The sequence below is a fragment of the Coregonus clupeaformis genome, chromosome 31 (genome assembly GCF_020615455.1).
Source record: "Coregonus clupeaformis isolate EN_2021a chromosome 31, ASM2061545v1, whole genome shotgun sequence".
NCBI classification, from domain to species: Eukaryota; Metazoa; Chordata; class Actinopteri; order Salmoniformes; family Salmonidae; genus Coregonus; species Coregonus clupeaformis.
Window position 1 is genome coordinate 23,763,135 of NC_059222.1, and position 25,350 is coordinate 23,788,484.

Consider the following 25,350-nt stretch of genomic DNA (forward strand, 5'->3'; position numbering starts at 1 on the left):
GCATTGTCCTGCTGGAAAAACCAATCCTCAGAGTTGGGGAACAATGTCAGAGCAAAAGGAAGCAAGTTTTCTTCCAGGACAACCTTGTACGTGGCTTGATTCATGCGTCCTTCACAAAGACAAATCTGCCCGATTCCAGCCTTGCTGAAGCACCCTCAGATCATCACAGATCCAAATTTCACAATGGGTGCGAGACACTGTGGCTTGTAGGCCTCTCTAGGTCTCCGTCTAACCATTAGACGACCAGGTGTTGGGGAAAGCTGAAAATTGGACTCATCAGAGAAGATGACCTTACTCCAGTCCTCTACGGTCCAATCCTTATTGTCTTTTGCAACCTCAGCTTGGCCCTTCTTTGCTTCTCATTGATGAAGGGCTTTTTTCTAGCTTTACACAACTTTAGCCCTGCCCTTAGGAGCCTGTTTCGAACCGTCCTCGCCGTGCACTTCACCCCAGCTGCCATTTGCCATTCTTTTTGTAGGTCACTTGATGTCATCCTACGGTTGTTGAGTGACATTCGAATGAGTAGGCGATCATCCCTGGTCAGTAGAGAGTCGTTTTCGCCCCCTGCCGGTCTGTAGCTTTGTTGTCCCCAATGTCTTCTGCTTGACCTTGTTCTTATGAACCACCGTCTTTGAAATGGAAGCAACCTGACGCTCACTGTATCCCTCTGCCAGTAAAGCCAGAATTGTACCCTTCTTTTCCTTACTCAAAACGTTCCTTTTCAACTCTTTTGGCATGGTCAATAGTTATTACTTTTGAGGTACTATTAGCACTGTTTTTGCCATCCAGCTGGTCCTATTGTAAGAGGATAGTGATGACCACAGCAGTGGTTTTTATACTTTTTCTCGTTAAATAAGATTTGGTTCAGGTGATCCCCTAATCAGTACCTAATTCAGTAGAATGAGGTGTGCCTGTGTTGGAATTCAACAGACACTTGAATGGAATGGCTGTCATACATGTAGAGATGCTGATTTAAGAACAATTTGCAGTGGTCTCTTAATTTTTTCCAGAGCTGTATATATATATATATATATATAGTACCAGTCAAAAGATTGGACACACCTACTCATTCCCAGGTTTTTCTTTATTTTTACTATTTTTCTACACAGCTTTGCACACTCTTGGCATTCTCTCAACCAGCTTCATGAGGTAGTCACCTGGAATGCATTTCAATTAACAGGTGTGCCTTGTTAAAAGTTAATTTGTGGAATTTCTTTCCTTCTTAATGCGTTTGAGCCAATCAGTTGTGTTGTGACAAGGTAGGGGTGGTATACAGAAGATAGCCCAATTTGGTAAAAGACCAAGTCCATATTGTGGAAAGAACCGCTCAAATAAGCAAAGAGAAACCACAGTCCATCATTACTTTAAGACATGAAGGTCAGTCAATCCGGAAAATGTCAAGAATTTTGAAAGTTGCTTCAAGTGCAGTCGCAAAAACAATCAAGCGCTATGATGAAACTGGCTCACATGAGGACCACCACAGGAAAGGAAGACCCAGAGTTACCTCTGCTGCACAGGATAAGTTCATTAGAGTTAACTGCACCTCAGATTGCAGCCCAAATAAATGCTTCACAGAGTTCAAGTAACAGACACATCTCAACATCAACTGTTCAGAGGAGACTGCGTGAATCAGGCCTTCATGGTCGAATTGCTGCAAAGAAACCATTACTAAAGGACACCAATAAGAAGAAGAGAGTTGCTTGGGCCAAGAAACACGAGCAATGGACATTAGACCGGTGGAAATATGTCCTTTGGTCTGATGAGTCCAAATGTGTGATTATTGGTTCCAACCGCCGTGTCTTTGTGAGACACAGAGTAGGTGAACGGATTATCTCTGCATGTGTGGTTCCCACCGTGAAGCATGGAGGAGGAGGTGTGATGGTGTGGGGGTGCTTTGCTGGTGACACTGTCAGTGATTTATTTAGAATTCAAGGCACACATAACCAGCATGGCTACCACAGCATTCTGCAGCGATACACCATCCCATCTGGTTTGCGCAGAGTGGGACTATCATTTGTTTTCAAACAGGACAGTGAACCAACACACATCCAGGCAGTGTAAGGGCTATTTGACCAAGAAGGAGAGTGATGGAGTGCTGCATCAGATGACCTGGCCTCCACAATCACCTGTCCTCAACCCAATCGAGATGGTTTGGGATGAGTTGGACCGCAGAGTGAAGGAAAAGCAGCCAACAAGTGCTCAGCATATGTGGGCACTCCTTCAAGACTGTTGGAAAAGCATTTCAGGTGAAGCTGGTTGAGAGAATACCAAGAGTGTGCAAAGCTGTCATCAAGGCAAAGGGTGGTTACTTTAAAATCTAAAATCTAAAATACATTTTGATTTGTTTAACACTTTTTTGGTTACCTCATGATTCCATAGGTGTTATTTCATAGATTTTATGTTTTCACTATTATTATACAATGTAGAAAATAGTAAAAATAAAGAAAAACCCTTGAATGAGTAGGTGTGTCCAAACTTTTGACTGGTACAGTATATAAAAAAAGATATGATAAAAAATTGAATTTGGCCTTTACTACTATAGCCCATAGAAACACATTGAATATCACATTCATAAATGGCAAAAAAGACAGTCAAAAAATAATTCATAAGGAATAAGGTTTTGAAGTGTCGGTCCTATTTCTAGGATATATAAGAAATCTCAGGAAATTTTTTAGTTTTTTGGACACATTTAACAAAAAAAATCATAGAGGGAAAATGGAGAACACCATCGTGTTCCCGGAGAGTCTCATCTTTCCATGGAGTGGTCGTAATAGTTACAATTTAAGGACTGTTCAGACGCTACAGATGTTTTCGTGAGAATACAGATTTTCGGGATGTCCCTTGGTCTGAAAAACAGCGCTGTAGCTCGGCCACCTTCCACTGCAGATGCGGAAGGCCGACATAGGCGGATGCGATGGATTGAGATGCAGCCCATGCAAAAAAACAGATATCTCTAGCTTAAACTGACAGATTTTGATCGGGATGTTTTATTATGTTAATTAGATTGATGCACAGGTAGTGACCAGTAGTGATAGTGACCAGTGTTAAATGACTATGCACATAGGGCAGCAGTCTCTAAGGTGTAAGGTAGAGTACCGGGTGATAGCCGGCTAGTAACAGTGACTAAGGTTCAGGGCAGGGTACTGAGCGGAGGCCAGCTAGTGGTGACTATTTAACAGTCGGATGGCCTGGAGAAGCTGTTTTTCAGTCTCTCGGTCACAGCTTTGATGCACCTGTACTGTCTCTGCCTTCTAGATGATAGTGGGTGAACAGGCCATGGCTCGGGTGGCTGAGGTCCTTGATGTCATTGTGTGTGTGTGCACGTGCGTGCGTGCGAGAGAGGGGTATGTAAAGCAAAATAATGTGACATGTCATGTATGCCACCTGGTGGATGGTCTATATCACTACAGTGTTATTCTGTAATGTCTTTGCATCTGACTGGAAGTGTGCAGAGACTTTTTCCTGTTTCTCCAGTTTGCATTTTTCCTCCAGTACCTTCACTTTTTTGGTGTGCGGTAGATTGTGACTGATTGGGTGTCCGGTAGATTCAGATTATTATGAGACAGGTTTTCAATAAAGGATCAGATAAGAGCATTCTGATCCAGATACTTCAAGATCAAGATAACAGAATCTAGATTGCCATCTATTGGACAGGTCATGTCACTACTTCTACACTGTCAGAGAGAAACAAATATGTTTTATTTAACTTGGCAAATCAGTTAAGAACAATTTCTTATTTACAATTACTGACTACCCTGGACAACGCTGGGCCAATTGTACTCCCCCCTATGGGACTCCCAATCCCAGCCGGATTGTGATACATTTACATTTTAGTCATTTAGCAGACGCTCTTATCCAGAGCAACTTACAGTTAGTGAGTGCATACATTTTCTGATAAAAAATGTTCATACTGTTGATACAGCATGGAAGCGAACCAGGGTCTGTAGTGACGCCTCTAGCACTGAGATGTAGTGCCTTAGACAGCTGCACCACTTGACACTTCTCAATATAACAACTGACCCCATACCTATACTGCAGTCAATTTAACACAATGTTTTTTAAACCTCCCCATCTTAGTTACATTGACATTTCTTGGTTAGTGATACAGTATATCCATCCTGAATCCACCCTTCCAGTGAGATCAAGACTATGCTGATTTTCTGCATCAAAACTATCGTAATCAGTTCCTTTGAGTTTTGAAATATTCAAAAACAAAATTTAATCCTGATTACTGTTTGTTTTATAACTTTGGTGCAATATTCACAAGCATGTGGTACATTTTCAAAACTGTAGCAGATGTCGCAGCAGGTGCAGTGAAATGCATTGTTTTACTGCTCCTACAGTGCACAAATACAATATTGTCATGACTTGCCCTCATGGGCTGAGGATCAAAAATGCCGGCTAGACAAAGGTTTGAACTCCCCCTCTCCTGGGGGTCAGTTTTATGACCGGTCGTAAATACCGGTCAGACTTTCTCTTCCTTGCCATGAAGTATTGGTAGAAAGGACCCCTTTGTTAACACAGAGATTCTTTCCACCAAAACTCCAACATTCAAAAGTGGATAATGAAACAATATTTCTACCACAAAGAATGTGGGAAATGGTGGGTGGGGACTTACAGAACAAATGTAAAATTCGTTACTATGTTGTGATGTCATTAAAGACGGTGAAACAGCATAACTGTATCTCTGGGGGTGTACACTTCCCAGTTATGAGGTTTGTTGTATAAAACAAAATATTAAGTCTAATAATACTTTTGTGAAGATAACAATGTGATTTTAGCATTCTAGATGAGATTATTGTTTTCCATATTGATTTGTTCTCAGTCAGTGGCCACGCCCAGATGAGCACAAACATTATGAAATTACGTAAATGTAAATGTAAAATGTAAACGCCCCCTTTTCTACTCAATTATAAAACCCCTACTGACGATATTCACCTCAGACCAGCAGACGTGAAGCGTTAAGCTTACCTTTACAAAATGGTTTAAAACTACAACTCCATTAGAAAAGGAAGACCAATCATACTACGGTATAAGCCGGATGTTGCAAATGATTGAATTTCTACAAGTCCAGCAGACGTGAAGCGTGAGCTAAACGGTTACAAAATGGTTCAACTCTACAGACCAGCCGACATGCAGCGCGAGCTGAATATGGCAAAATGAGAAACTCTGAAACTCTTAACCTCTACACGAGTTGAAGAAGAAGACAACGCACTAGACCTTATCATCTCAGTCTGCAGCTGGCATGTATAGTCTTCTAGAGAACTTTCACTAAAGACACGAGTTGGGAAGGACAATCCCTCTCAGACAACCGTTGGTACATCTGAAGTATCTATTCTAACAGATCAACTATATGAACTACAGGGTACACTGAAGTGTCCATTCTAACCACCACTATGACCAAAAACTCTACCAAGGACATTGGGATCTCTGGTGGGCAAACCAGAGTCCTACATCATCAACTCAACTATCGAAGACAGCTACACGTAAATACATGTTGCATTTCTAATCCGAATGAGCGGTTATTAGGGTGCATAGGTATTATGATTACTGTGAGCGTAGTCTCCAAAGCAACAACGATAGTTTGAATCTCTGTCTCTCCCTTCCACTCTGACCCTCCTTCTACCCAAGCATTCAGGCTATTGTTAGTCCAGTCCACTAGGGACCTGTTTTCATTGTATTACGTTAGTAATCAATATCCTGTGTCTGTGTGTGTGTGTGTGTGTGTGTGTGTGTGTGTGTGTGTGTGTGTGTGTGTGTGTATGTTTGTATTGTGTTGTTATTTAGTTAGTTAGTAAATAAATAATTAAGCCCATTTGTGTATTGCTGATTCATCAATAAGGTTAGGGTTCTTGCAGGTTCAAGGATTATGCGACGTTCAGAATGAGACTGATAAGAGGTAATTATTTGATAAGTGACTGTTATCGATATATAACATATATATATCTAAGAGTTTAATTCAGGAGATGGTAACTCGTTAAACAACTTCTTCCGTGGTGCCCCAAATTCCTAATGAGTTAATTGTCACATGATTAATTTAATCGAGTGACAATTAAACATAGTTAGGTGATTCGATAAATAACAGTCATACATTAAAGTAAGTCACGTCACAACAATATCAATACAATACCAATACGTAAATAATACAGAAAGTCCAAAACAATAAAGAAATGCAGAAACAATAAACATTAATTTGCTGTGGTATTTTTGATGGGGGGAGGGGGAGTGTATGTGAGTATGTGACCCCAGCGGGAATCAAACCCACAACTCTGGTGTTGCTAGTGCAGTGCTCTTATGAACTGAGCCATGTATAGGACTACTACAATACATAAGTACAATGCTATACATAAAAAAAAAAATTCTCGCATTGGTAAAATTTTCAGAAGTAGGTGGTTCATTTTCACAACTCTTAGTACAAAATTCAAAACAGATCATCAAAAAAGCAGTTGTTTCAAAACTGTAAGCACATTTTCAACACACAAAATCATAGTCACTTTTTCACCAAGTTACCCAGTGTTTCGTCTAGAAATACACACATTGCAACACATGTTCATATAAAGTAATTGCCTTTCACAATGCAATGATCACATTACTTTTGAAATTATTCTCTTCTCTTTTGTTCAAATGCATTTTACTATGACTTAATCCGACTGCTCTTAATTGATGATCACTTAAACATTTGGTAAACCTATAGATTTTACATGTAAACTGGTTTGTCCATTACAGATTTTGAGAACTACATAATGAAAATGTATGTCTCTAAAGTAGAAACATAAAAAGTATGATATAAACTCAAATGTACTACTATGATGATGACTATTATGATTTTACTTCACAGTAAGAAAAAAAATACGGATATTGACTAGATCAGAGATATGGTATGTATCAAATCAAATTAAAGTTTATTGGTCGCATACACAGATTAGCAGATGTTAAAGCAGGTCCCACAAAATGCTTATTACTAGCTCCTACAGTGCAGTAATACAATATCAATAAAATATCAATAAGCAAATAATCCAGAAAGTCCAAAAATAAAGAAATGCATCCTCTATACAGTAAACATGTATCCAAAATGAAGTTGCTGGGGTCTTTTTGCTTTACTAAAATTGCATAGGCCAATACAGTACTGCTATACTGTAACATATGCAATTTATGTAGCAGATACTTTTATCCAAATTGACAACAGTCCACACATTTTAGTATGTGACCCCAGTGGGAATCGAACCCACAACGCTGGTGTTGCTAGTGCCATGCTCTTAACTGAGCCACGTAGATGAACACTACAATACTTAAGTACAATGCTATACTGTAAAATACAATACACGATTACAATACAGATGGAAGATGTATAATTGCCACTCCCCTGAGCATACCACGCTCCTTAAGGCCATGGATGAGGCATGCAATGATTTCAATTCAGAACTATGTCAGGTTGGATTCGCCATGCCAAAAGGTTTTTCCCCAGGTGCATGAACAATGAGGATATTTACTGACTAAACTGCTTGGAGTACTGAGCTGTCTGTTTAAAATACTAGCACACAGCTCAGACACCCATGCATACTCCACAAGACATGCCACCAGAGGTCTCTTCACAGTCCCCAAGTCCAGAACAGACTATGCAAGGCACACAGTACTACATAGAGCCATGACTACATGCAACTCTATTCCACATCAGGTAACTGATGCAGTAGAATCAGATTTTTAAAAAACAGGTAAAAATACACCTTATGGAACAACGGGGACTGTGAAGAGACACACACAAAGGTACAGACACATGCCTTGGCAGCAGCTAATGGGGATCCCTAATAAATACAAATACAAATACTGCGATTTCGATGAGAACCTATGGCCAAATGCTTGATGCAAACTAGTGCCTGCTAAACATTTGTTTCTTTCATTTGATTACATTTTGAAAGATGTCTTCAATGATCACACATGGGATAGAAATTATGGAAATGTTATGTTCAGTCAATTTTAATGGGTAGTGCAAGTGTACTGCCTAATTTGAAAACAGTGTGGTTGTGTGGTGAAAGATGTCTACAAACAAAATGAATGCACAATGAAAGGTATTGAATGTAAGACTGGCTCCATTACAAGTGTTACAAGTTTGGAGTTTTGTACTAAGAGTTTTGAAAATTCACCACATACTTGTGAAAATAGTACCAATGCGATTTAAAAAACGGTCAAATACAATACACGATTACAATATATGTGGAAGATGTATGATTGCCATCCTCATGAATGTACCACCCTCCTTCAGACCATGGATGAGGCATGCAATGATTTCAATCCAGACCTGTCAGGCTTGGAATCGCCAGGCCAAAAGGTTTTGGCGCGCCACCAAATTGGATGACTTCCGACTAGCTTAGAAAGACAGTACCGTGCAATATAGAAAAGCCCTCACTGCTGCTCGATCAGCCTACTGTTCCAACCTGATTAAAGAGAATAAAAACAATCCTAAATGTATTTTTTATACTGGTGCAAAGCTAACTAAAAGGTAACATTCCTTAAGTGAGGATGGCATTCACTTCAGCAGTGATGAATTCACAAACTTCTTAGACAAAAATATCATGATCATTAGAAAGCAAATTATGGACTCCTCTTTGAACATGCGTATTTCTCCAAAACTCAGTTGTCCTGAGTCTGCACAGAACTGCCAGGACCTCGGATCAATGGAGACACTCAAGTTTTTTAATCCTGTATCTCTCGACACATTCACAAAAAAGTAATGGCCTCTAAACCTTCCAGCTGCCTACTGGACCCTGCATGGTTTGTCCTCTGAAAAATCAATGGTAAGTTTCAGTGTTCCTCAAGGTTCCGTTTTAGAACCACTATTGTTTTTGCTATATATTCTTCCTCTTGGGAATGTCATTCAGAAACACAATGTCAACTTTCACTGCTATGCAGACGACACACAGCTGTACATTTCGATGAAACATGGTGAAGCCCCAAAATCGCCTACCCTGGAAGTCTGAGTTTTAGAGGTGGATGGCGGTAAATTGTTTACTTTTAAACTCGGACAAAACAGAGATGCTAGTTCTAGGTCCCAAAAAACAAAGATATCTGCTATTTGATCTGACAAATAATCTCGATGGTTGTACAGTCGTCTCAATTAAAACTGTGAAGGACCTCGGTGTTCCTCTGGACCCTGAACTCTTTTGACGAACATATCAAAAATATTTCAAGAGCAGCTTCTTTCATTGCAAAAATCAGAAACTTTTTGTCCAACAATTATGCTAAAAACCTAATCCATGTTTTTGTCACTTCAAGATTAAACTACTGCAATGCTCTACTCTTCGGCTACCCGGATAAAGCACTAAATAAACTTCAGCTAGTGCTAAATACGGCTGCTAGAATCTTGCCAAGAACCAAAAAAATCAATAATATTACTCCAGTGCTAGCCTGGCTTCCTGTTAAGGCTAGGGCTGATTTCAAGGTTTTACTGCTAACCTATAGTGCATTACACGGACTTGCTCCTACCTATCTCTCCGATTTGGTCCTGCCGTACATACCGACACGTACGCTACTATCACAAGACGCAGGCCTCATTATTGTTCCTAGAATTTCTAAGCAAACAGCTGGAGGCAGGGCGTTCTCCTATAGAGCTTAATTTTTATGGAATGGTCTGCCGATCCATGTGAGAGATGTAGACTCAGTCTCGACCTTTAAGTCTTTACTCAAGACTCATCTCTTCAGTAGGTCCTATGATTGAATGTAGTCTGGCCCAGGAGTGCGAAGGTGAACACCAAGGCACTGGAGTGACGAACCACCCTTGCTGTCTCTGCCTCACCTCTCTCCACTGGGATTCTCTGCCTCTGAGGAGTGCATCACGTCATGCTAGGCTTTTTTCGCTATATTAAACTTGAGTGGGTTGAGTCACTGACTTGATATTCCTGTCCGGTTTTGCGCCCCCTCGGGCTAGTGGGGTGGGGGAGATCTTTGTGGGCTTGCCTCAGGATAGTACGTTGGTGGTCTGTTGACATCCCTCTGGTGGTGTGGGGGCTGTGCATTGGCAAAGTGGGTGGGGTTATATCCTGCCTGGTTGGCCCAGTCTGGGGGCATCGCCGGGCGTGGCCACAGTGTCCCCGACCCCCCCTCCCCGTCTCAGTCTCCAGTATCTATGCTGCAATAGTCTGTGTGCCGTGGGGCAAAGGTCAGTCTGTCCTATCTGGTGTAATTCTCCTGTCTTATCCTGTGTGATCTTAAGTATGCTCCCTCTAATCCTCCCATCTCTCTCTTGCACTTTCTATCTCCCCTTCTGGAGGACCTGAGCTGGCCTGACGACTCCTGGCTGTCCTCGTCCACAGTCCACCTGGTCGTTCTGCTGATCCAGTTTCTGCTGTTCTCCCTGCAGCTATGGAACCCTGACCTGTTCACCGGACGTGCTACCTTGTCTTGAACCTGCTGTTTCGACCCTCTCTCTCTCTCTCGCTCGCTCTCTCTCTACCGCACCTGCTGTCTCGCCATGCCAAAAGGGTTTTCCTCAGGTGCATGAACAATGAGGATATTTACTGTGATTTCGATGAGAACCTATGCTTGCTAAACATGTTTATTTCATTTCATTCATTCTATTACATTGTGAAATATGTCTTCAATGATCACACCTTTGATCACACATGGGATAGAAATTATGGAAATGTGATGTTCAGTCAATTTTAATGGGTTATGCACATGTATTGCCTAATGTGAAAACAGTGTAATTTACTGTAATTTACAGTACAATGAAAGGTATTGAATGTAAAACTGTCTGCATTGCAAGTGTTACCAGTTTTGCATTTCGTACTAAGAGTTTAGAAAATTCACCACATACTTGTGAAAAAAGTACCAAAGCAATTTAAAAAACTGTACAGGTCAGATTTGATTACCAGATCAGAATCCCTATCCGGAGGATCAGAATCAAATTGTTCCGTTTTTAAATACCCAGTTGTAACGTTTAGGGCTAGATTCAATCTGTATCGCGGAAGATTTGCGTTATAGCTTGATTTAAATGTAAAGGTAATTTACGATTGAGCCGACAGGTGCAGCGTTTATCATGAATGCAGTCTCTGCGAACGCGGGAACATTGCCTTTAAACTTAAATCGCGCTCTAGCGTTCATCTTCTGCGATACTGATTGAATCTAGGCCTTAATCCAATCCGACTGCAGAAATCCAATCAGAAAAGTTTGAAAAACTGGGCCCAGATGGACACAAATTGGAAAGCGCAAGCAAGGCAGGCACAAAGCGACATGGCGACGGACAGGTGGCTGAGCTGGAAGAGATGGGTCTCTCATGGGACAGGACACAAGCTGCAGGACGAAGAGGACTTAAGAAGTAATTATCTTTAGGCCTACTTCTTCTCAATATATTCATTGATTTCACCCCAATAAAGTATGTGGTGTCATTCTATTGCAAAATTGCAGTCACACATGCGAGAGTCAAGGCAAGAGCAGGCTGCAGTGCACCTGGTGAAGGACATACACACTCTTGAACACCCACTGCACGACCTGCTCCCTCCAAAAAAAGGTGACTGCACCACTAGGCTCCTGAGAAACAGCCACGAACTGTCCTGTATTCCTGCCCGTACGAACCGGCTGAGAAACGCCACTCTACTGCTGTCAGACGGTACAATAACTCTAGCTTTTAAATGTTTATAATGTGATCTCTTTTAAAAATACATTTTTAACAATTCAGTTTTCCAACATGAAAATAATGTCCTGATATATGTATCTAAGTGTCCTGTATTCTATTTATGCCATGTATTATGTGTTTTGTAAGTGAGTGTTTTCTTATGCTTTTTTTCTTATGTACATTTTTCTGTAAACTGTGAGCAAGAATTAACAAAGTCAAAGTGAAATTACACAATGCAATCTTCTCTGGTGAAGAGTTTCCCAGAAGCAGCTTTATAAACGAATTAATTACCCCACCCCCCAAGTTAGTACAGTTTGCATCTCCTGCTGAACCTTCTATGAACACACCACAAGGGGGTAGTATAACCTCATTCTTCAACTGGCGGGGTTCAATGTGTTGTATTGAGAATGCAATATAATACTGTACTTTGAGGAATTCATTCGAGGAACATTTTTGTCTTGGACTGGACTGCCTGAGTAACATATCTTTTTTTACATATCTTATGTGAGTGACACCGACAGGATTCTGAATGCATAGAGGTGGATGGTGTCACTATAGTCTGGTAAAATAAATGTTTTTATGTCAGCACCTCAACTATACATTTTACTCTTATATGAATTGCAAGAGCAGAAGTGAACATGCACTATATATGTTTTTGTTACATAAAAAAATGGCATAGAATATAATTGTTTTTCAAAATTACTAGCACCTTGGGGTAGCCTATAGCCTTTCCATAATGACCATAGATGATGACAATATCACCAAAAAGAAACTCTACAGAACCTGGATGTAGTGTTACTTCATACACCTACTTCACATCATTTTTGAGACCGAATCAATGAGCACTCCTTTCATTACGCATGACAATAACAGTAGGCCTAACAGTTTGTTGTTTTTTGAGTTTTAAATCGATTTTGGAAAACACACACACACAACAAAAGAATTCCCCCAAAGGCATTCAATGGAATGGGTTTCTTATCATTTCAATCTCTTTCACCCCAAGCTCACTGTCCTAGGACACTTCTGAATTTTGAATTAGAATGAATAGGCTAGGGGCACAGTTTGGCGACCTTTGAATAAGTGAATAAGTTGCCTTAACTCTGTATCTTAGCTCTTCTCAAGAATAAGGACAAGGAATGAGACAGACGTCTTGGCTACAGTGGGATAAGTAGTAGGCCATAAGAGTGTCAGTACGCTGAGCTCCATTTCAAACAAAGCACAGGATGACTGGAGAAGCCATGCAAAGTTTGCTAATAGTTATATGCTTTTGAGTGATGCTGTCAACAGCTAAATAACACTAAATTGTATCTAAAAGACCAGCCTGGTCTCATAGACTAGACATAACATAGTAAATGTAAATCCAGGATATTCAAATTAATATGATTTGTTACGTTTGGTAAGGTTATATATGACAGAAGGTTACTTAAAGCAAAAACAAAAGTATGGGTGGGCATATAACGCAAAGATCTACAGTTGAAGCCGGAAGTTTACATACGCTTAGGTTGGAGTCATTAAAACTCGTTTTTCAACCACTGCACAAATTTCTTGTTAACAAACTATAGTTTTGGCAAGTCGGTTAGGACATCTACTTTGTGCATGACACAAGTAATTTTTCAAACAATTGTTTACAGACAGATTATTTCACTTATAATTCACTGTACCACAATTCCAGTGGGTCAGAAGTTTACATACACTATGTTGACTGTGCCTTTAAACAGCATGGAAAATTCCAGAAAATGATGTCATGTCTTTAGAAGCTTCTGATAGGCTAATTGACATCATTTGAGTCAATTGGAGGTGTAGCTGTGGATGTATTTCAAGGCCTACCTTCAAACTCAGTGCCTCTTTGCTTGACATCATAGGAAAATCAAAAGAAATCAGCCAAGACCTCAGAAAAAAATGGTAGACCTCCACAAGTCTGGTTCATCCTTGGGAGCAATATCCAAACGCCTGAAGGTACCACGTTCATCTGTACAAACAATAGTACACAAGTATAAACACCATGGCACCACACAGCCGTCATACCGCTCAGGAAGGAGACGCGTTCTATCTCCTAGAGATAAATGTACTTTGGTGCGAAAAGTGCAAATCAATCCCAGAACAACAGCAAAGGACCTTGTGAAGATGCTGGAGGAAATGGGTACAAAAGTATCTATATCCACAGTAAAATTAGTCCTATATCGACATAACCTGCAAGGAAGAAGCCACTGCTCCAAAACCGCCATAAAAAAGCCAGGCTACGGTTTGCAACTGCACATGGGGACAAAGATCGTACTTTTTGGAGAAATGTCCTCTGGTCTGATGAAACAAATATTGAACTGTTTGGCCATAATGACCATCGTTATGTTTGGAGGAAAAAGGGGAAGGCTTGCAAGCCGAAGAACACCATCCCAACCATGAAGCACGGGGTGGCAGCATCGTGCTGTGGAGGTGCTTTGCTGCAGGAGGGTCTGGTGCACTTCACAAAATAGATGGCATCATGAGGAAGGAAAATGATGTGGATATATTGAAGCAACATCTCAAGACATCAGTCAGGAAGTTAAAGCTTGGTCGCAAATGGGTCTTCCAAATGGACAATGACCCCAAGCATACTTCCAAAGTTGTGGCAAAATGGCTTAAGGACAACAAAGTAAAGGTATTGGAGTGACCATCACAAAGCCCTTACCTCAAACCTATAGAAAATGTGTGGGCAGAACTGAAAAAGCATGTGCTTGCAAGGAGGCCTACATACCTGACTCAGTTACACCAGCTCTGTCAGGAGGAATGGGCCAAAATTCACCCAACTTATTGTGGGAAGCTTGTGGAAGGCTACCCGAAACGTTTGACCCAAGTTAAACAATTTAAAGGCAACGCTACCAAATACTAATTGAGTGTATGTAAACTTCTGACCCACTGGGAATGTGATGAAAGAAATAAAAGCTGAAATAAATAATTGTCTCTACTATTATTCTGACATTTCACATTCTTAAAATAAAGTGGTGATCCTAACTGACCTAAGACAGGGCATTTTTATTAGGATTAAATGTCAGGATTTGTGAAAAACTGAGTTTAAATATATTTGGCTAAGGTGTATGTAAACTTCCAAGTTCAACTGTAGCATCCAAAAGGTTGCATTTTCAAATCTCATTACGGACAACATTAGCATTTGAGCTCAGTAGCATCTTTGCAACTACTTACTACTTTTTAGCTACTTTGCAACTACTTAGCATGTTAGCTTATCCTTCACCTAACACTAACCTTAACCCTTTAACCTAACTCCTAACCCTAACCCTAAACCTAAATTGTAATTCGTATTATATCATACGAAATGGCTGATGGCCATCCACAAATGAATACATACCATAGGAAAGGTAACATATCATACTAATTGAAGTGTTGTGGATTTACATTTACTATGTTACGTCTATCCCTCAATCCAGGTTGAAAAGACAGACCTGAAATGCCAAAAGACATGCGTGTTTAGGCACTTTAGTCTAAGGGTAGGGTTTATTGAGTGCCACCATTTCGCCTTGAGGGCAAGAGGGAGAGAGAAAAAAAGTATTGACTGGAGCCAATGAGAACGTAGCATCCATCCCAGAACTCTATAATTCAGTTTCACTGGGGTAGAGTGCTACCACAATCGAGTTACTACAGCTAGGAGCGTTTGAGAAGGACTTGCTCTCCAAGGACTTGCGTTTAGGGTGCACTACTGACTACATCTCTTCACTGCGATTTATTTGAACACTACTGCACAAACGTCCTGTGTTTAAGAATTATCGTGGACTCTATTTTCTCTGGAGGGCTGCGACCCATGATGAGCGGACAGACTTATGAGAAGAAGATAGCGAGCATTTTGACCGATCTCCCCGGATCTATGAGTTGCCATCCGAGCTCCAAGGACTCTCCGACTCTTCCCGAGTCCTCAGTCACGGACATGGGCTACTACAGTGGACAAACGGCTCACAGCCATCACGAATATTACCAGAGTCAAACCTACGGGCAACAAATGAATGCATACCATCACCAATTTAATCTGAATGGAATGGGTGGTGCGGGAGTTTATCCCACCAAGTCTGAATACCCGTACACAAATTCCTACAGACAATATGGAAATTACAACAGAGATCATCTGCAGGCTTCACCTCAAAGCTCAGGTAAATACTTAAACATATTTGAATTATTTCTGTGTTACATTTTGTCTCATTTCGAAGTTTACGCTCTGAATGTTTGCCTGTTTCCGTGTATGCGTAAAGAGAGAAAGGAAGAGAGAGAGACGAATAGGCTACATGCATACTATGAAAAAAACATTAGGGTAGTCTCTTGGGTAGTTTTATATTATATAGGCCTGCTCAATTGAGAAACATTTTCATTGGTGTAACCTATATTGGTTGACTATTACAGCTGAAATAAATAGAAGGAGATAGCAGAGATAGCAAAAACATTGTAAGGGTGAAAAGTAATATTTGTGTTTCAGACATATAATTCATTTCAATTGTTAAATTAATATTTTGTAAAGGTGGGATATATTACAAGTTCCTAGTAAAACTACAATACTGAAGTTGGAACCATGCTGCTAATTGATGGCCTTTGATGAAGAATAGACAGCTATTGACAGCTAGTCATAAAACGATTATGGTTAGTAATTGCACTGATAGCAACTGTCTGCGAATCACTGGGCAGATATTTAGGGTTATTATACAAAACATCACATTTACATTTTAGTCATTTAGCAGACGCTCTTATCCAGAGCGACTTACTGTTAGTGCATATATATTGAGGTTATTATTGCAGGTTGAGCATGATCATTACTTTTTCCATATATTTTAGCATTGCACCACTCATGAAAATATTGCTATTGCCACTTCAGCTAGCCTATAACACTGTAATAAAGATTATAATAATAATATATTAATTAACACAATAATAACATGACGTTTATCATGATGATGACTTATTATTATTATTATTATTATTACATTGTTTTGACATTGTTAAATGTTTTTCATAACTGATACTGAGAACTAATGAAACAATTGTTGGTTCTTTCTTTATAGTGAAAGAAGAACCCGAGCCTGAAGTTCGTATGGTGAATGGAAAACCAAAGAAAATCCGCAAGCCGAGAACAATTTACTCCAGCTACCAACTCGCAGCGTTGCAGAGACGTTTTCAGAAAGCGCAGTACCTCGCCCTCCCCGAGAGAGCCGAACTTGCTGCTCAAATGGGACTGACGCAGACACAGGTAAATATCCAGACGATTATACACATTTTAAGTGCAGTCACTCTTAATTCATAATAACTTGCTTTGACTTCCGTAGGTGGTCCTCAAATAGTGAAATGTCTCATATCTGGCATACCTCGCCAAATTAATAATAGGAAGCCGATATGCTGTTTTTCATTGACAAATGTTTGTATTGTCAAAAAGCATTGCTTATTATATTGCATTTGAAAATTGGCCACATTTGTTCACACAAAAATGTTGTTGATGTGTGTTCTTGGGCCAGATGTCCTTATAATGTAGGCCTATAAGCCTCAACTTTATATTCAGGCCTAGGCCTACTGATGTAGGCCACCATGATTATTTGACTATTTTAAATGCAGATGTTTCGTTGAAAATAATATTTTCCTCTTTTGACATGAAATTTTGACTAACAACGTTAATCTTTTCCCTAACAGGTCAAGATTTGGTTCCAAAACCGGAGGTCCAAATTCAAGAAGCTCTACAAAAACGGCGAGGTTCCCCTTGACCACAGCCCAAACGCCAGCGACTCCATGGCGTGCAACTCCCCGCCATCACCGACGGTCTGGGACAATAACTCTCTCACTACCCCGGCCAGCAGGCCCCAAATCCCGCAGCCACCCCTCAGCTCGTCGCCCCCCTACCTGGAGGATTATAACAACCACTGGTACCAACAGGGATCGCATCTACAGCACCCGGGCGCAGTGCATCACCCAGTAGTACCACAGCAAAGCGTTGGGGCTGCTTATTAACAAAGACTATAGAGTTTTAATACGAGGCCCTTCCAAATCAACTGAACTTTATAGAGCTCTAAATTTATAAACTGGCCGGTTTTGGACGTAGACCTGACAAAGGTGAAACATTGGCTATTTTGGATAATGTTGAGCGCAGTAGGTATTTCCCTGAAACGCTGGGTAAACCATTTTTACTGTAGGCTACCTACCACGGGAATATTTCTAAACTCAGTTTCAAATTCACAAGCACATAAGAGATGTCGAATCACTTGTACCCTATTTAAAGGAAGTCTGGCGTGGTTTTAAATTATTTATCACTTCCAATGTATTTCTTTTTTTCTTTTTGTAAATGACTATGCAAAATCATATTTTAACAAGATCCAAAACACAATCATGAAAAACTGTGCAGTTAATCCATATCATGGTTATGGGTTTGCAGAGCGCACGTCAGAAACTCAGGTCATAATTTATATCGATTTGTAGCCTACAAAATGTCGAAGGCTGTACATAGCTGTTAATAGAAAGCAGAACCACTAAGATCATATTTGTTTGGAATGGAAATACTGCACTGTGGTGCTGCAAACCTTTTTATATTAATGTTGTAATTAGTATGTTTTTATTGTCTTTCTGTCAAAACAAATAAAGGTATCAATTGAAGATTGTTTTTCACTTGTGTCAATTTTCTCCAACGTTTTTACTCACTTTTAATCACATACATGATTTGTTTCCTCTGTATTTGGCTTGTCCAGTCGACAGGAAATGTTAGAACAAACATGGCAGCTTAATTCTACATGTATTTGAGATTTGTTGATTGGCTATATCTCGTAAATGTTTCATTTAAATAACTATTTTCTTCATTGCTAAGTGTTGCACCAAATGGCCAACACCAGGAAAGGGTTAAATCTGTCTGTGTGACAGCTTGCCTGCCTCCCTGAAGGTTGATGCAGTCATTATCAGTCCAGGTTTGGTTTTTAGAGCTGCGTGCAAAGAGGCCATAGGAGGCGACAGGCAAGCAGACATGTTTGAGTCGCTTAATTTTATTAGTATTCTGTTGCCAGATAACAAGAAAGAATACAGCCGAGTGATGGGGGGAGTAGCAGAGTTGGGACGTCACTATTATTCGAGTCACAAGCAAGTCTCACAAGGTCCAAGTATCAAGTCGAGTCCCAAGTACAACCGGTCTAGTCTTGAGTCAAGTCCAAGTCGTGCATTCTAAGAGCAAGTCGAGTCGAGTCACAAGTTTTTTCAAGTCAAGTCTCAAGTCAAGTAAAAAAATAAATCTATAAGCTACAGGCAATGACTTGTTCAGCTACAAATCTTTGTCTATTTATTGAGGAACCAGACAGTCCTTTTCATTATTTTTACAACACATTTTGATTATGTAATAATTCATTTTAACAACAAATTCAAAATGCAATCTTCATAACTAAATTATCAATTTCAAGCAATTTTGACATATCAAAAGACCGGAAGACCTATGCTAGGGTTAGGGCTAGGGATAGGCCACATTGCTGGTGAGCTTGCAAAGTAAACGGTTCATATTCTTGATCACCAAACCATTTTTGGAGCTGCATATTTATTATTATGGCAATCCTCTCTCCCTACAATTTGACATTTGCGCTGCACCACCAAAAAGGAGTGGTTCAAAGCTTGCGTCCCCCGTGCATGCACACGCAGGCGCACACAGGGCGAACACGCGCGCACAATCGCTGCGCAAATATAGCCTGTCCTGACAGCCATAAACGATCAAGCATTTTCAAAACACAAGATACAGAAACATAAACTGCGTTTTACACCTGCATTTTGAGCTGAAAGTCATTCGTGTTTGCAGTCAATATCAACTAGGGATATTATGTCACATTGTCACTTCTCTGGAGTTCAGAGCAAGCAGGATCATATAGCCTACCTGTCTGTAGCCTTTTCCTTCCTCACAAATATTGTAATTAATTCGCCAGAATATGTTACATCTTCATCCCATAAGTATTGAAGGTAGTGCGATGTTACAGCTATCTTTAGACATATAGCCAGTACCACCACTGACGTAGGCCTATATAACCCACCCAAACTATCTGAAATATGAAAATGATCAATGAAATCAACAGGAGCCTCATTTATAAACGTTGCATATGCAAAAAAAAACATGCGTGAACCAATTTTCATGCAAAAGTTGGCATTTATAAAAACGGAACTTGACGTGAGGATGTGCTTATCCTCTCGCAAACCTTAAACCATGAGTACTCACAGTTTCTAGTGATTGAAGTCTTGCATTGCAAGAAGGCAAACAAAAGTAGCCTAGTAGCCTTGTGCAAATGGGGAATATATGATGACACTCTTATTCATAAAAAAAAAATAACAGGTAGGTCTAGCTAAATGTAATTACAAGGTGCAGTCATCTGCCATTAGTGCATTCTTTGCGTTCTAAAATTTGAAATAGGCATATATTTCCTATTATTTATTTAATTTCCATGATCATTGCAGAATACAGTCCTCACCTTTTCTGACTGTGATGGTTTCATAGGCTACTCGCAAAATAGCCTATAAGCCTACAACAGGTTTGGATAGACTACCATTCGTCCCATCCCTCATTTAATTGGACCCACTATTTCAAGTAGTCTATTTTGCTCTATGCGATCCTATCCTAAGCGCAGTTTAACCGTAGAACAGACGGTTCACCTTTTCCATTGACGTTTGTAGGCTACGTCTGAGTACTGTAATGTGACATTTCTAGCGTAGGCAATATTTAATTTATGAACATAATACATAATACATATATAATAACCATTGCAGAATAAATTCCTCTCTTATTCTGGCCATGATGAGTTTATAGTAGCCATACACCAAATTACGATGCGCATCTCTCATTTAATTGGGACTTAGTTAGGCTATTATAATTTCAAGTTTTTGCTGTATGCATCTGATAGGGTGCGCGGTTTTTTAAAACATATTTTGCATTGAAGTGTGTAGGCTACCGCTGTAAGTAGGCCCACTGTACATTATTGCATTCAAACGATCTGTTTACAGGTCCACAACAATTTGCAATTGTTTTTGTCTTTCAGAAACGGTCAGATACAGCAAATGTCACTGCAAAAGAAAACATTCTGCCAACACCTCCAAAGACATTTGATCAAGTTCGGCACTGCTATTTCCTTTAGATAGCCTACTGTCTTGGCCTAATTCCAATACTTCCAAACTACACAGCAGCAAATAAGGGCGTTATTGTCACCATAAAAGGTAAAATGATGGGCGTTTTTCAGGCGGAGTTATAATGCTCGTTCACATGTGCACAGTTAGAGGACAGATCTGATTTATAACGGGAAACATGCCTTTGTATGTGTAGTATACGTCAATCGTAGGTGTTACCATCAATTAAAGAGTCTGCTCATACTGAACGTTGATCATAAGGTTTATTCAGATCACAAGCTTCAGCATGAGTAACAGGTGACATGACACCCGGAGAGCGACGCCTCAGAATGGCTGCTTGCTCTCCCCTCTCCGTCGTTTTCCCCCCTATTTATAAACAATGATGCCCCCTCTTCTGGCCAATCACCAGTCTCCCCTGTCTACAACCCACCTCCTGTCTGTGGTATGTGGTATTACACCTAAAACATTCCCTCTTGATACTAACATAAACAACATTCCTTGTTCCTCCAAAACAGTCATAATCTCAATACACGACATATGGAATGTGCCAATTTGAAAAATCTCTATATTTGTGTGTGTGTGCAGTGTTTTCAAAAATGTCGCACACAGATATTTAGTGTTAAGTTTATGCAGCGGTTATAAATGAGGCCCCAGGTATTGTTGTGGCAATGATGCATCTATAGCAGATTGCTAAATGGTAGGTCTACTTTATATGGATAATATTAACATAGGTAGGCTACTCTGTTTTTGCCAGGCAAAACCCGAGACAATTAAACAAGGGCTTTCTGGTTGCTAGTCTGGAGATGTGTGCCCGCCTTTGCGCACCAAAGCTGATGACTGGTCACTGGTCAACAGTCAAGGCACGCAATGGTTTGGTTCTGAAGCACAGATTAGATGTTTTTGAAAGAAGAATTTGGTCCAATGCCATAAGCTTATGTTATTGACCAGATCGAACACGCAAAGGTATAAATATAAAATACAAATGGTATATGTAGCCTATAAAATATGTTTTGTGTTATTTTTCCCCATTCAGTTTCACACTAGCAACCCCCCCAAACCTTCTCAATGCTCTAGCTCACCCAACCTGTGTTGATTGACAGTTTGCTGGTCCAATCAGAGGGCCGAGTGTGCGTTTCACTAGTCAATCTGTTTTTTTTTTTGCAAATGCGATACTGTCTCTGGCTGTGTGGAGAGTAATCCACGGAGACTGTGCCACAAAATGAGTGACAAAACGCTACAAAACCTGTCCAGATCATTTCAAGGCATCAGTCTCAAGTCAAAGTCGAGTCCCGAGTCTTGAGGCTACAAGTCCAAGTCAAGTCTCAAGTTATTTTATTTTATATCAAGTCAAATTTGTGACTCAAATCAGACTCGAGTCCAAGTCATGTGACTCGAGTACACAGCGCTGGGGAGTAGTACGGAAGTAAGCCTGTTGCTTCAGGGAATTCAATAAACAGGCACAGTGATTTATTAGACATACAGTGATGATTAAAAACATACAATTACTAAAGGCTGCATACTTCATTATACATTCCAGGCGTGTGTGTGTGTTTGCATTGAATCAGTGCATCAACACAGACCTATAGGCTAATCAACCAATTACATCTTGAATTGTAACATTTTATTTTGAATAAAAAAGTTGAGGACTTTAAATAGTTTACAGTGATGATAATCTCATAAGCAAAATTCAACATCAATCATCACATTTTAAAACATTCACCAATGTAATATATTGATGAGATGTCAAAGGCATTTCCTAACAACTTTTGTGCATTGGGTGAGCTGAAAAGATTAAGTATTTTCCATAAGAAGAATTTGGCTTCATATCATAAACAACGATCATTGGTGCATATATGTTACTCCCAATCGATTTAGGCCTACCTTTCTCCTTCTCTAGACTATTTATTAGTGTTCCTGGCTCTGTTTTTCTTTTCATTTAAATTCGGACACAACCTGCATACCCTTAACACTGGCCACATAACCCCAAGATTATGAAGTATCTTGATAAAATCATACGATATACAAACCACTAATGCTGACCATGGACCACCAACTACATCTAAAAAGTAAAGGTTCCTGGAGGATCCTTTAGGGGTTCTTCAAATTGAAACTGTGCGGGAACCCCTATAAGTTCTTTGAATAACTTTTTTAAAGGGTTCTTCAAAGAACCCCTTTCAATGGATCCTCAAATAACCTTTTGAAGAACCTTTTGGGGTTAATTTTTGAACTATTCCCCCCTCCCCTATTATTATTAGTAGTAGTAGTAATACGCTTAACAATAACACAATATTTTAGTTGTCAGTGTTTATTAGATTTTAGTGACAAAGCAGAATAAAAAAATCTAAATATAAGGTAAATTCCCAGCAGAGCCCCAAGTCCAATGGGTATATCCTCTGGCATGTTGATATTAATGTGTTGATGTTCTCCGTATCCATAGCCAGAATTATTTTGCAGTGCATGGTGATCGAACAGGTTTCCTGTTATATTCATCAGAGGTGTAGGGAGGGTGAAGTCTGTGAATCCAAAAAATAGTAAAAATTATACAGATGATTAACAAAACATGCACACGACAGTATTCATACCTTGGCTTTTGTGGTAAATGTGGATGAATTAAACTATTTTGATGATGGTTTTCAAACACATACCTTGTCCATAATGTAGAGGCCTATGGGATTTCCGTTGAAGAGGTAAGGGAGGAGGATTGTACATGTGATCTGCATAACATACCAATACCAATTGACATACCTTTGTATGCCTCCTCGTCTGTAAACCTGCAGACACAGACACAAAAGTGAGCAGTTCAGCATTTGCACCCAATACAGCTAGACTTCAACATATTCTTATAGCATACATATTCGTACCTCTTTGTTGATTGATATCCATTGAATTGTATCCATTTTCTGTTTTAGAAAGATTTGCACAAATATGAAAAGATAGATGGTATCATCATGAAACAATATCAATTTACATCATACAAGGGACAAACCTTACCTTAAATTGTGGAGATCTTTACATTCTTCAGTTAAGTGCCTGCACCTGCTGTCCTTTCAAATCAAATCCACATGTTTTGTTGGGCAGTTAGGTTCCTGCAAGAACCCCCACCATCTAATGAGGTTCCTCGATGAACCCCACCTCCTATGGGGTTCTTGGAAGAACCTTTTGAGGGCAATTTTCAGCGCCAAGAACCCTAAGGTTCTTCAAAGAACTTTGAGGATCTTAGAAGAACCCTTGTTGAAGCCCACATTTTTTAGAGTGTATCCATTACTGCAATGCATGGGCGCCATTGGGCACAGATATAATTTACGCGTTGATCAAACTCACCCTGTGGAATCCAAAGGGCATAATATAATATTGACTATTCGGAGATTAGACTAAATGTATTTGAATGATGTATTTTATGTAACCTAAGACATCTTGAATGATAGGTTAGGGATATTTTCTCTGCAAGCGACCGCAACAGATGACTATTCAAAGAAATTCAACCTATACATATCTCTGCTATCTTTGACAGCTCAGATATACACATATGACATTCCCTCTGTGCCTCCCTCACCGTGTGTGGCCCATGGTCACGGCTAGCTGCTTACATGTCATCAGGGGATCAATTTCTGCTGAAGACAAATGCACCGGGTGGCTATGGGCTCTGGGCTGGTGTGTGTGGGCTGTAGAGGTCACAAAGGTCTCTATATCATCTCCAAACTTTAGCAAGTGTAAGTGCCCTGGCTGGTCGTGAACTGTTGAACTTGAATGTGATACGGCATGGCAACACATCAGAACAGCCCTAAATAGAGATTGTGCCAAAGATCCTGCGCTCTTCTCCTCCCCTAGCACAGTAACAGTCAACAGCATGGTGTCACAGAGGTCTCTGAGGTTCCGGGGTATGGGTTGAACTGGGGGTTGACATGTAATCAGGATAGCAAATGTAGCCATGGAAAGACTGTTTGCAGCTGTCCCACACGTATTCAAAGCCTCATGCCTCCCCCTTGCATTGGAATCACTCATCAGCGCCATTTTGCTACAAACGTAAATGAAATGAAATGAGAAAGGCATTCTTGACAGCTGTGGACTTGTGAGCCACAGTTCAAATCAAATCAAATCAAATTTTATTGGCCACATGCAACAGGTGTAGACATTACAGTGAAATGCTTACTTACAGCCCTTAACCAACAATGCATTTATTTTTTAATAAAAAAAGTAAAATAAAACAACAAAAAAGTGTTGAGAAAAAAAGAGCAGAGGTAAAATAAAACAGAACAGTCTATGATTAGGGTGGCTGGAGTCTTTGACAATTTTGAGGGCCTTCCTCTGACACCGCCTGGTATAGAGGTCCTGGATGGCAGGAAGCTTGGCCCCAGTGATGTACTGGGCCGTACGCACTATCCTCTGTAGTGCCTTGCGGTCGGAGGCCGAGCAGTTGCCATACCAGGCGGAGATGCAACCAGTCAGGATGCTCTCGATGGTGCAGCTGTATTATTTTTTGAGGATCTGAGGACCTATGCCAAATCTTTTCAGTCTCCTGAGGGGGAATAGACTTTGTCATGCCCTCTTCACGACTGTCTTGGTGTGTTTGGACCATGATAGTTCGTTGGTGATGTAGACACCAAGGAACTTGAAGCTTTCAACCTGTTCCTGTTAGGCTATGGTTCAACCCA

The 25,350-nt window shown here is 40.2% G+C and overlaps 1 protein-coding gene across 1 annotated transcript; it reads left to right on the plus strand.

Annotated features, from left to right (window-relative positions):
- The first annotated feature begins 15,237 nt into the window (after positions 1–15,237).
- Positions 15,238–18,214, plus strand: LOC121547950 (homeobox protein Dlx3b-like). Its single transcript, XM_041859352.1, has 3 exons — positions 15,238–15,741; positions 16,642–16,826; positions 17,261–18,214. Exons 1-3 carry the CDS (start codon positions 15,399–15,401, stop codon positions 17,573–17,575), a joined length of 843 nt encoding a protein of 280 aa, XP_041715286.1. The 5' UTR covers positions 15,238–15,398; the 3' UTR covers positions 17,576–18,214.
- The last annotated feature ends 7,136 nt before the right edge of the window (positions 18,215–25,350 follow it).

Excerpts from the sequence above, each read along its gene's own strand:
- LOC121547950 (XM_041859352.1), top strand. The coding sequence starts at position 15,399 with ATGATGAGCGGACAGACTTATGAGAAGAAGATAGCGAGCATTTTGACC. Across the intron at positions 15,742-16,641 it reads GGCTTCACCTCAAAGCTCAG|TGAAAGAAGAACCCGAGCCT; the intron begins GTAAATACTTAA and ends CTTTCTTTATAG. Across the intron at positions 16,827-17,260 it reads TGGGACTGACGCAGACACAG|GTCAAGATTTGGTTCCAAAA; the intron begins GTAAATATCCAG and ends TTTCCCTAACAG.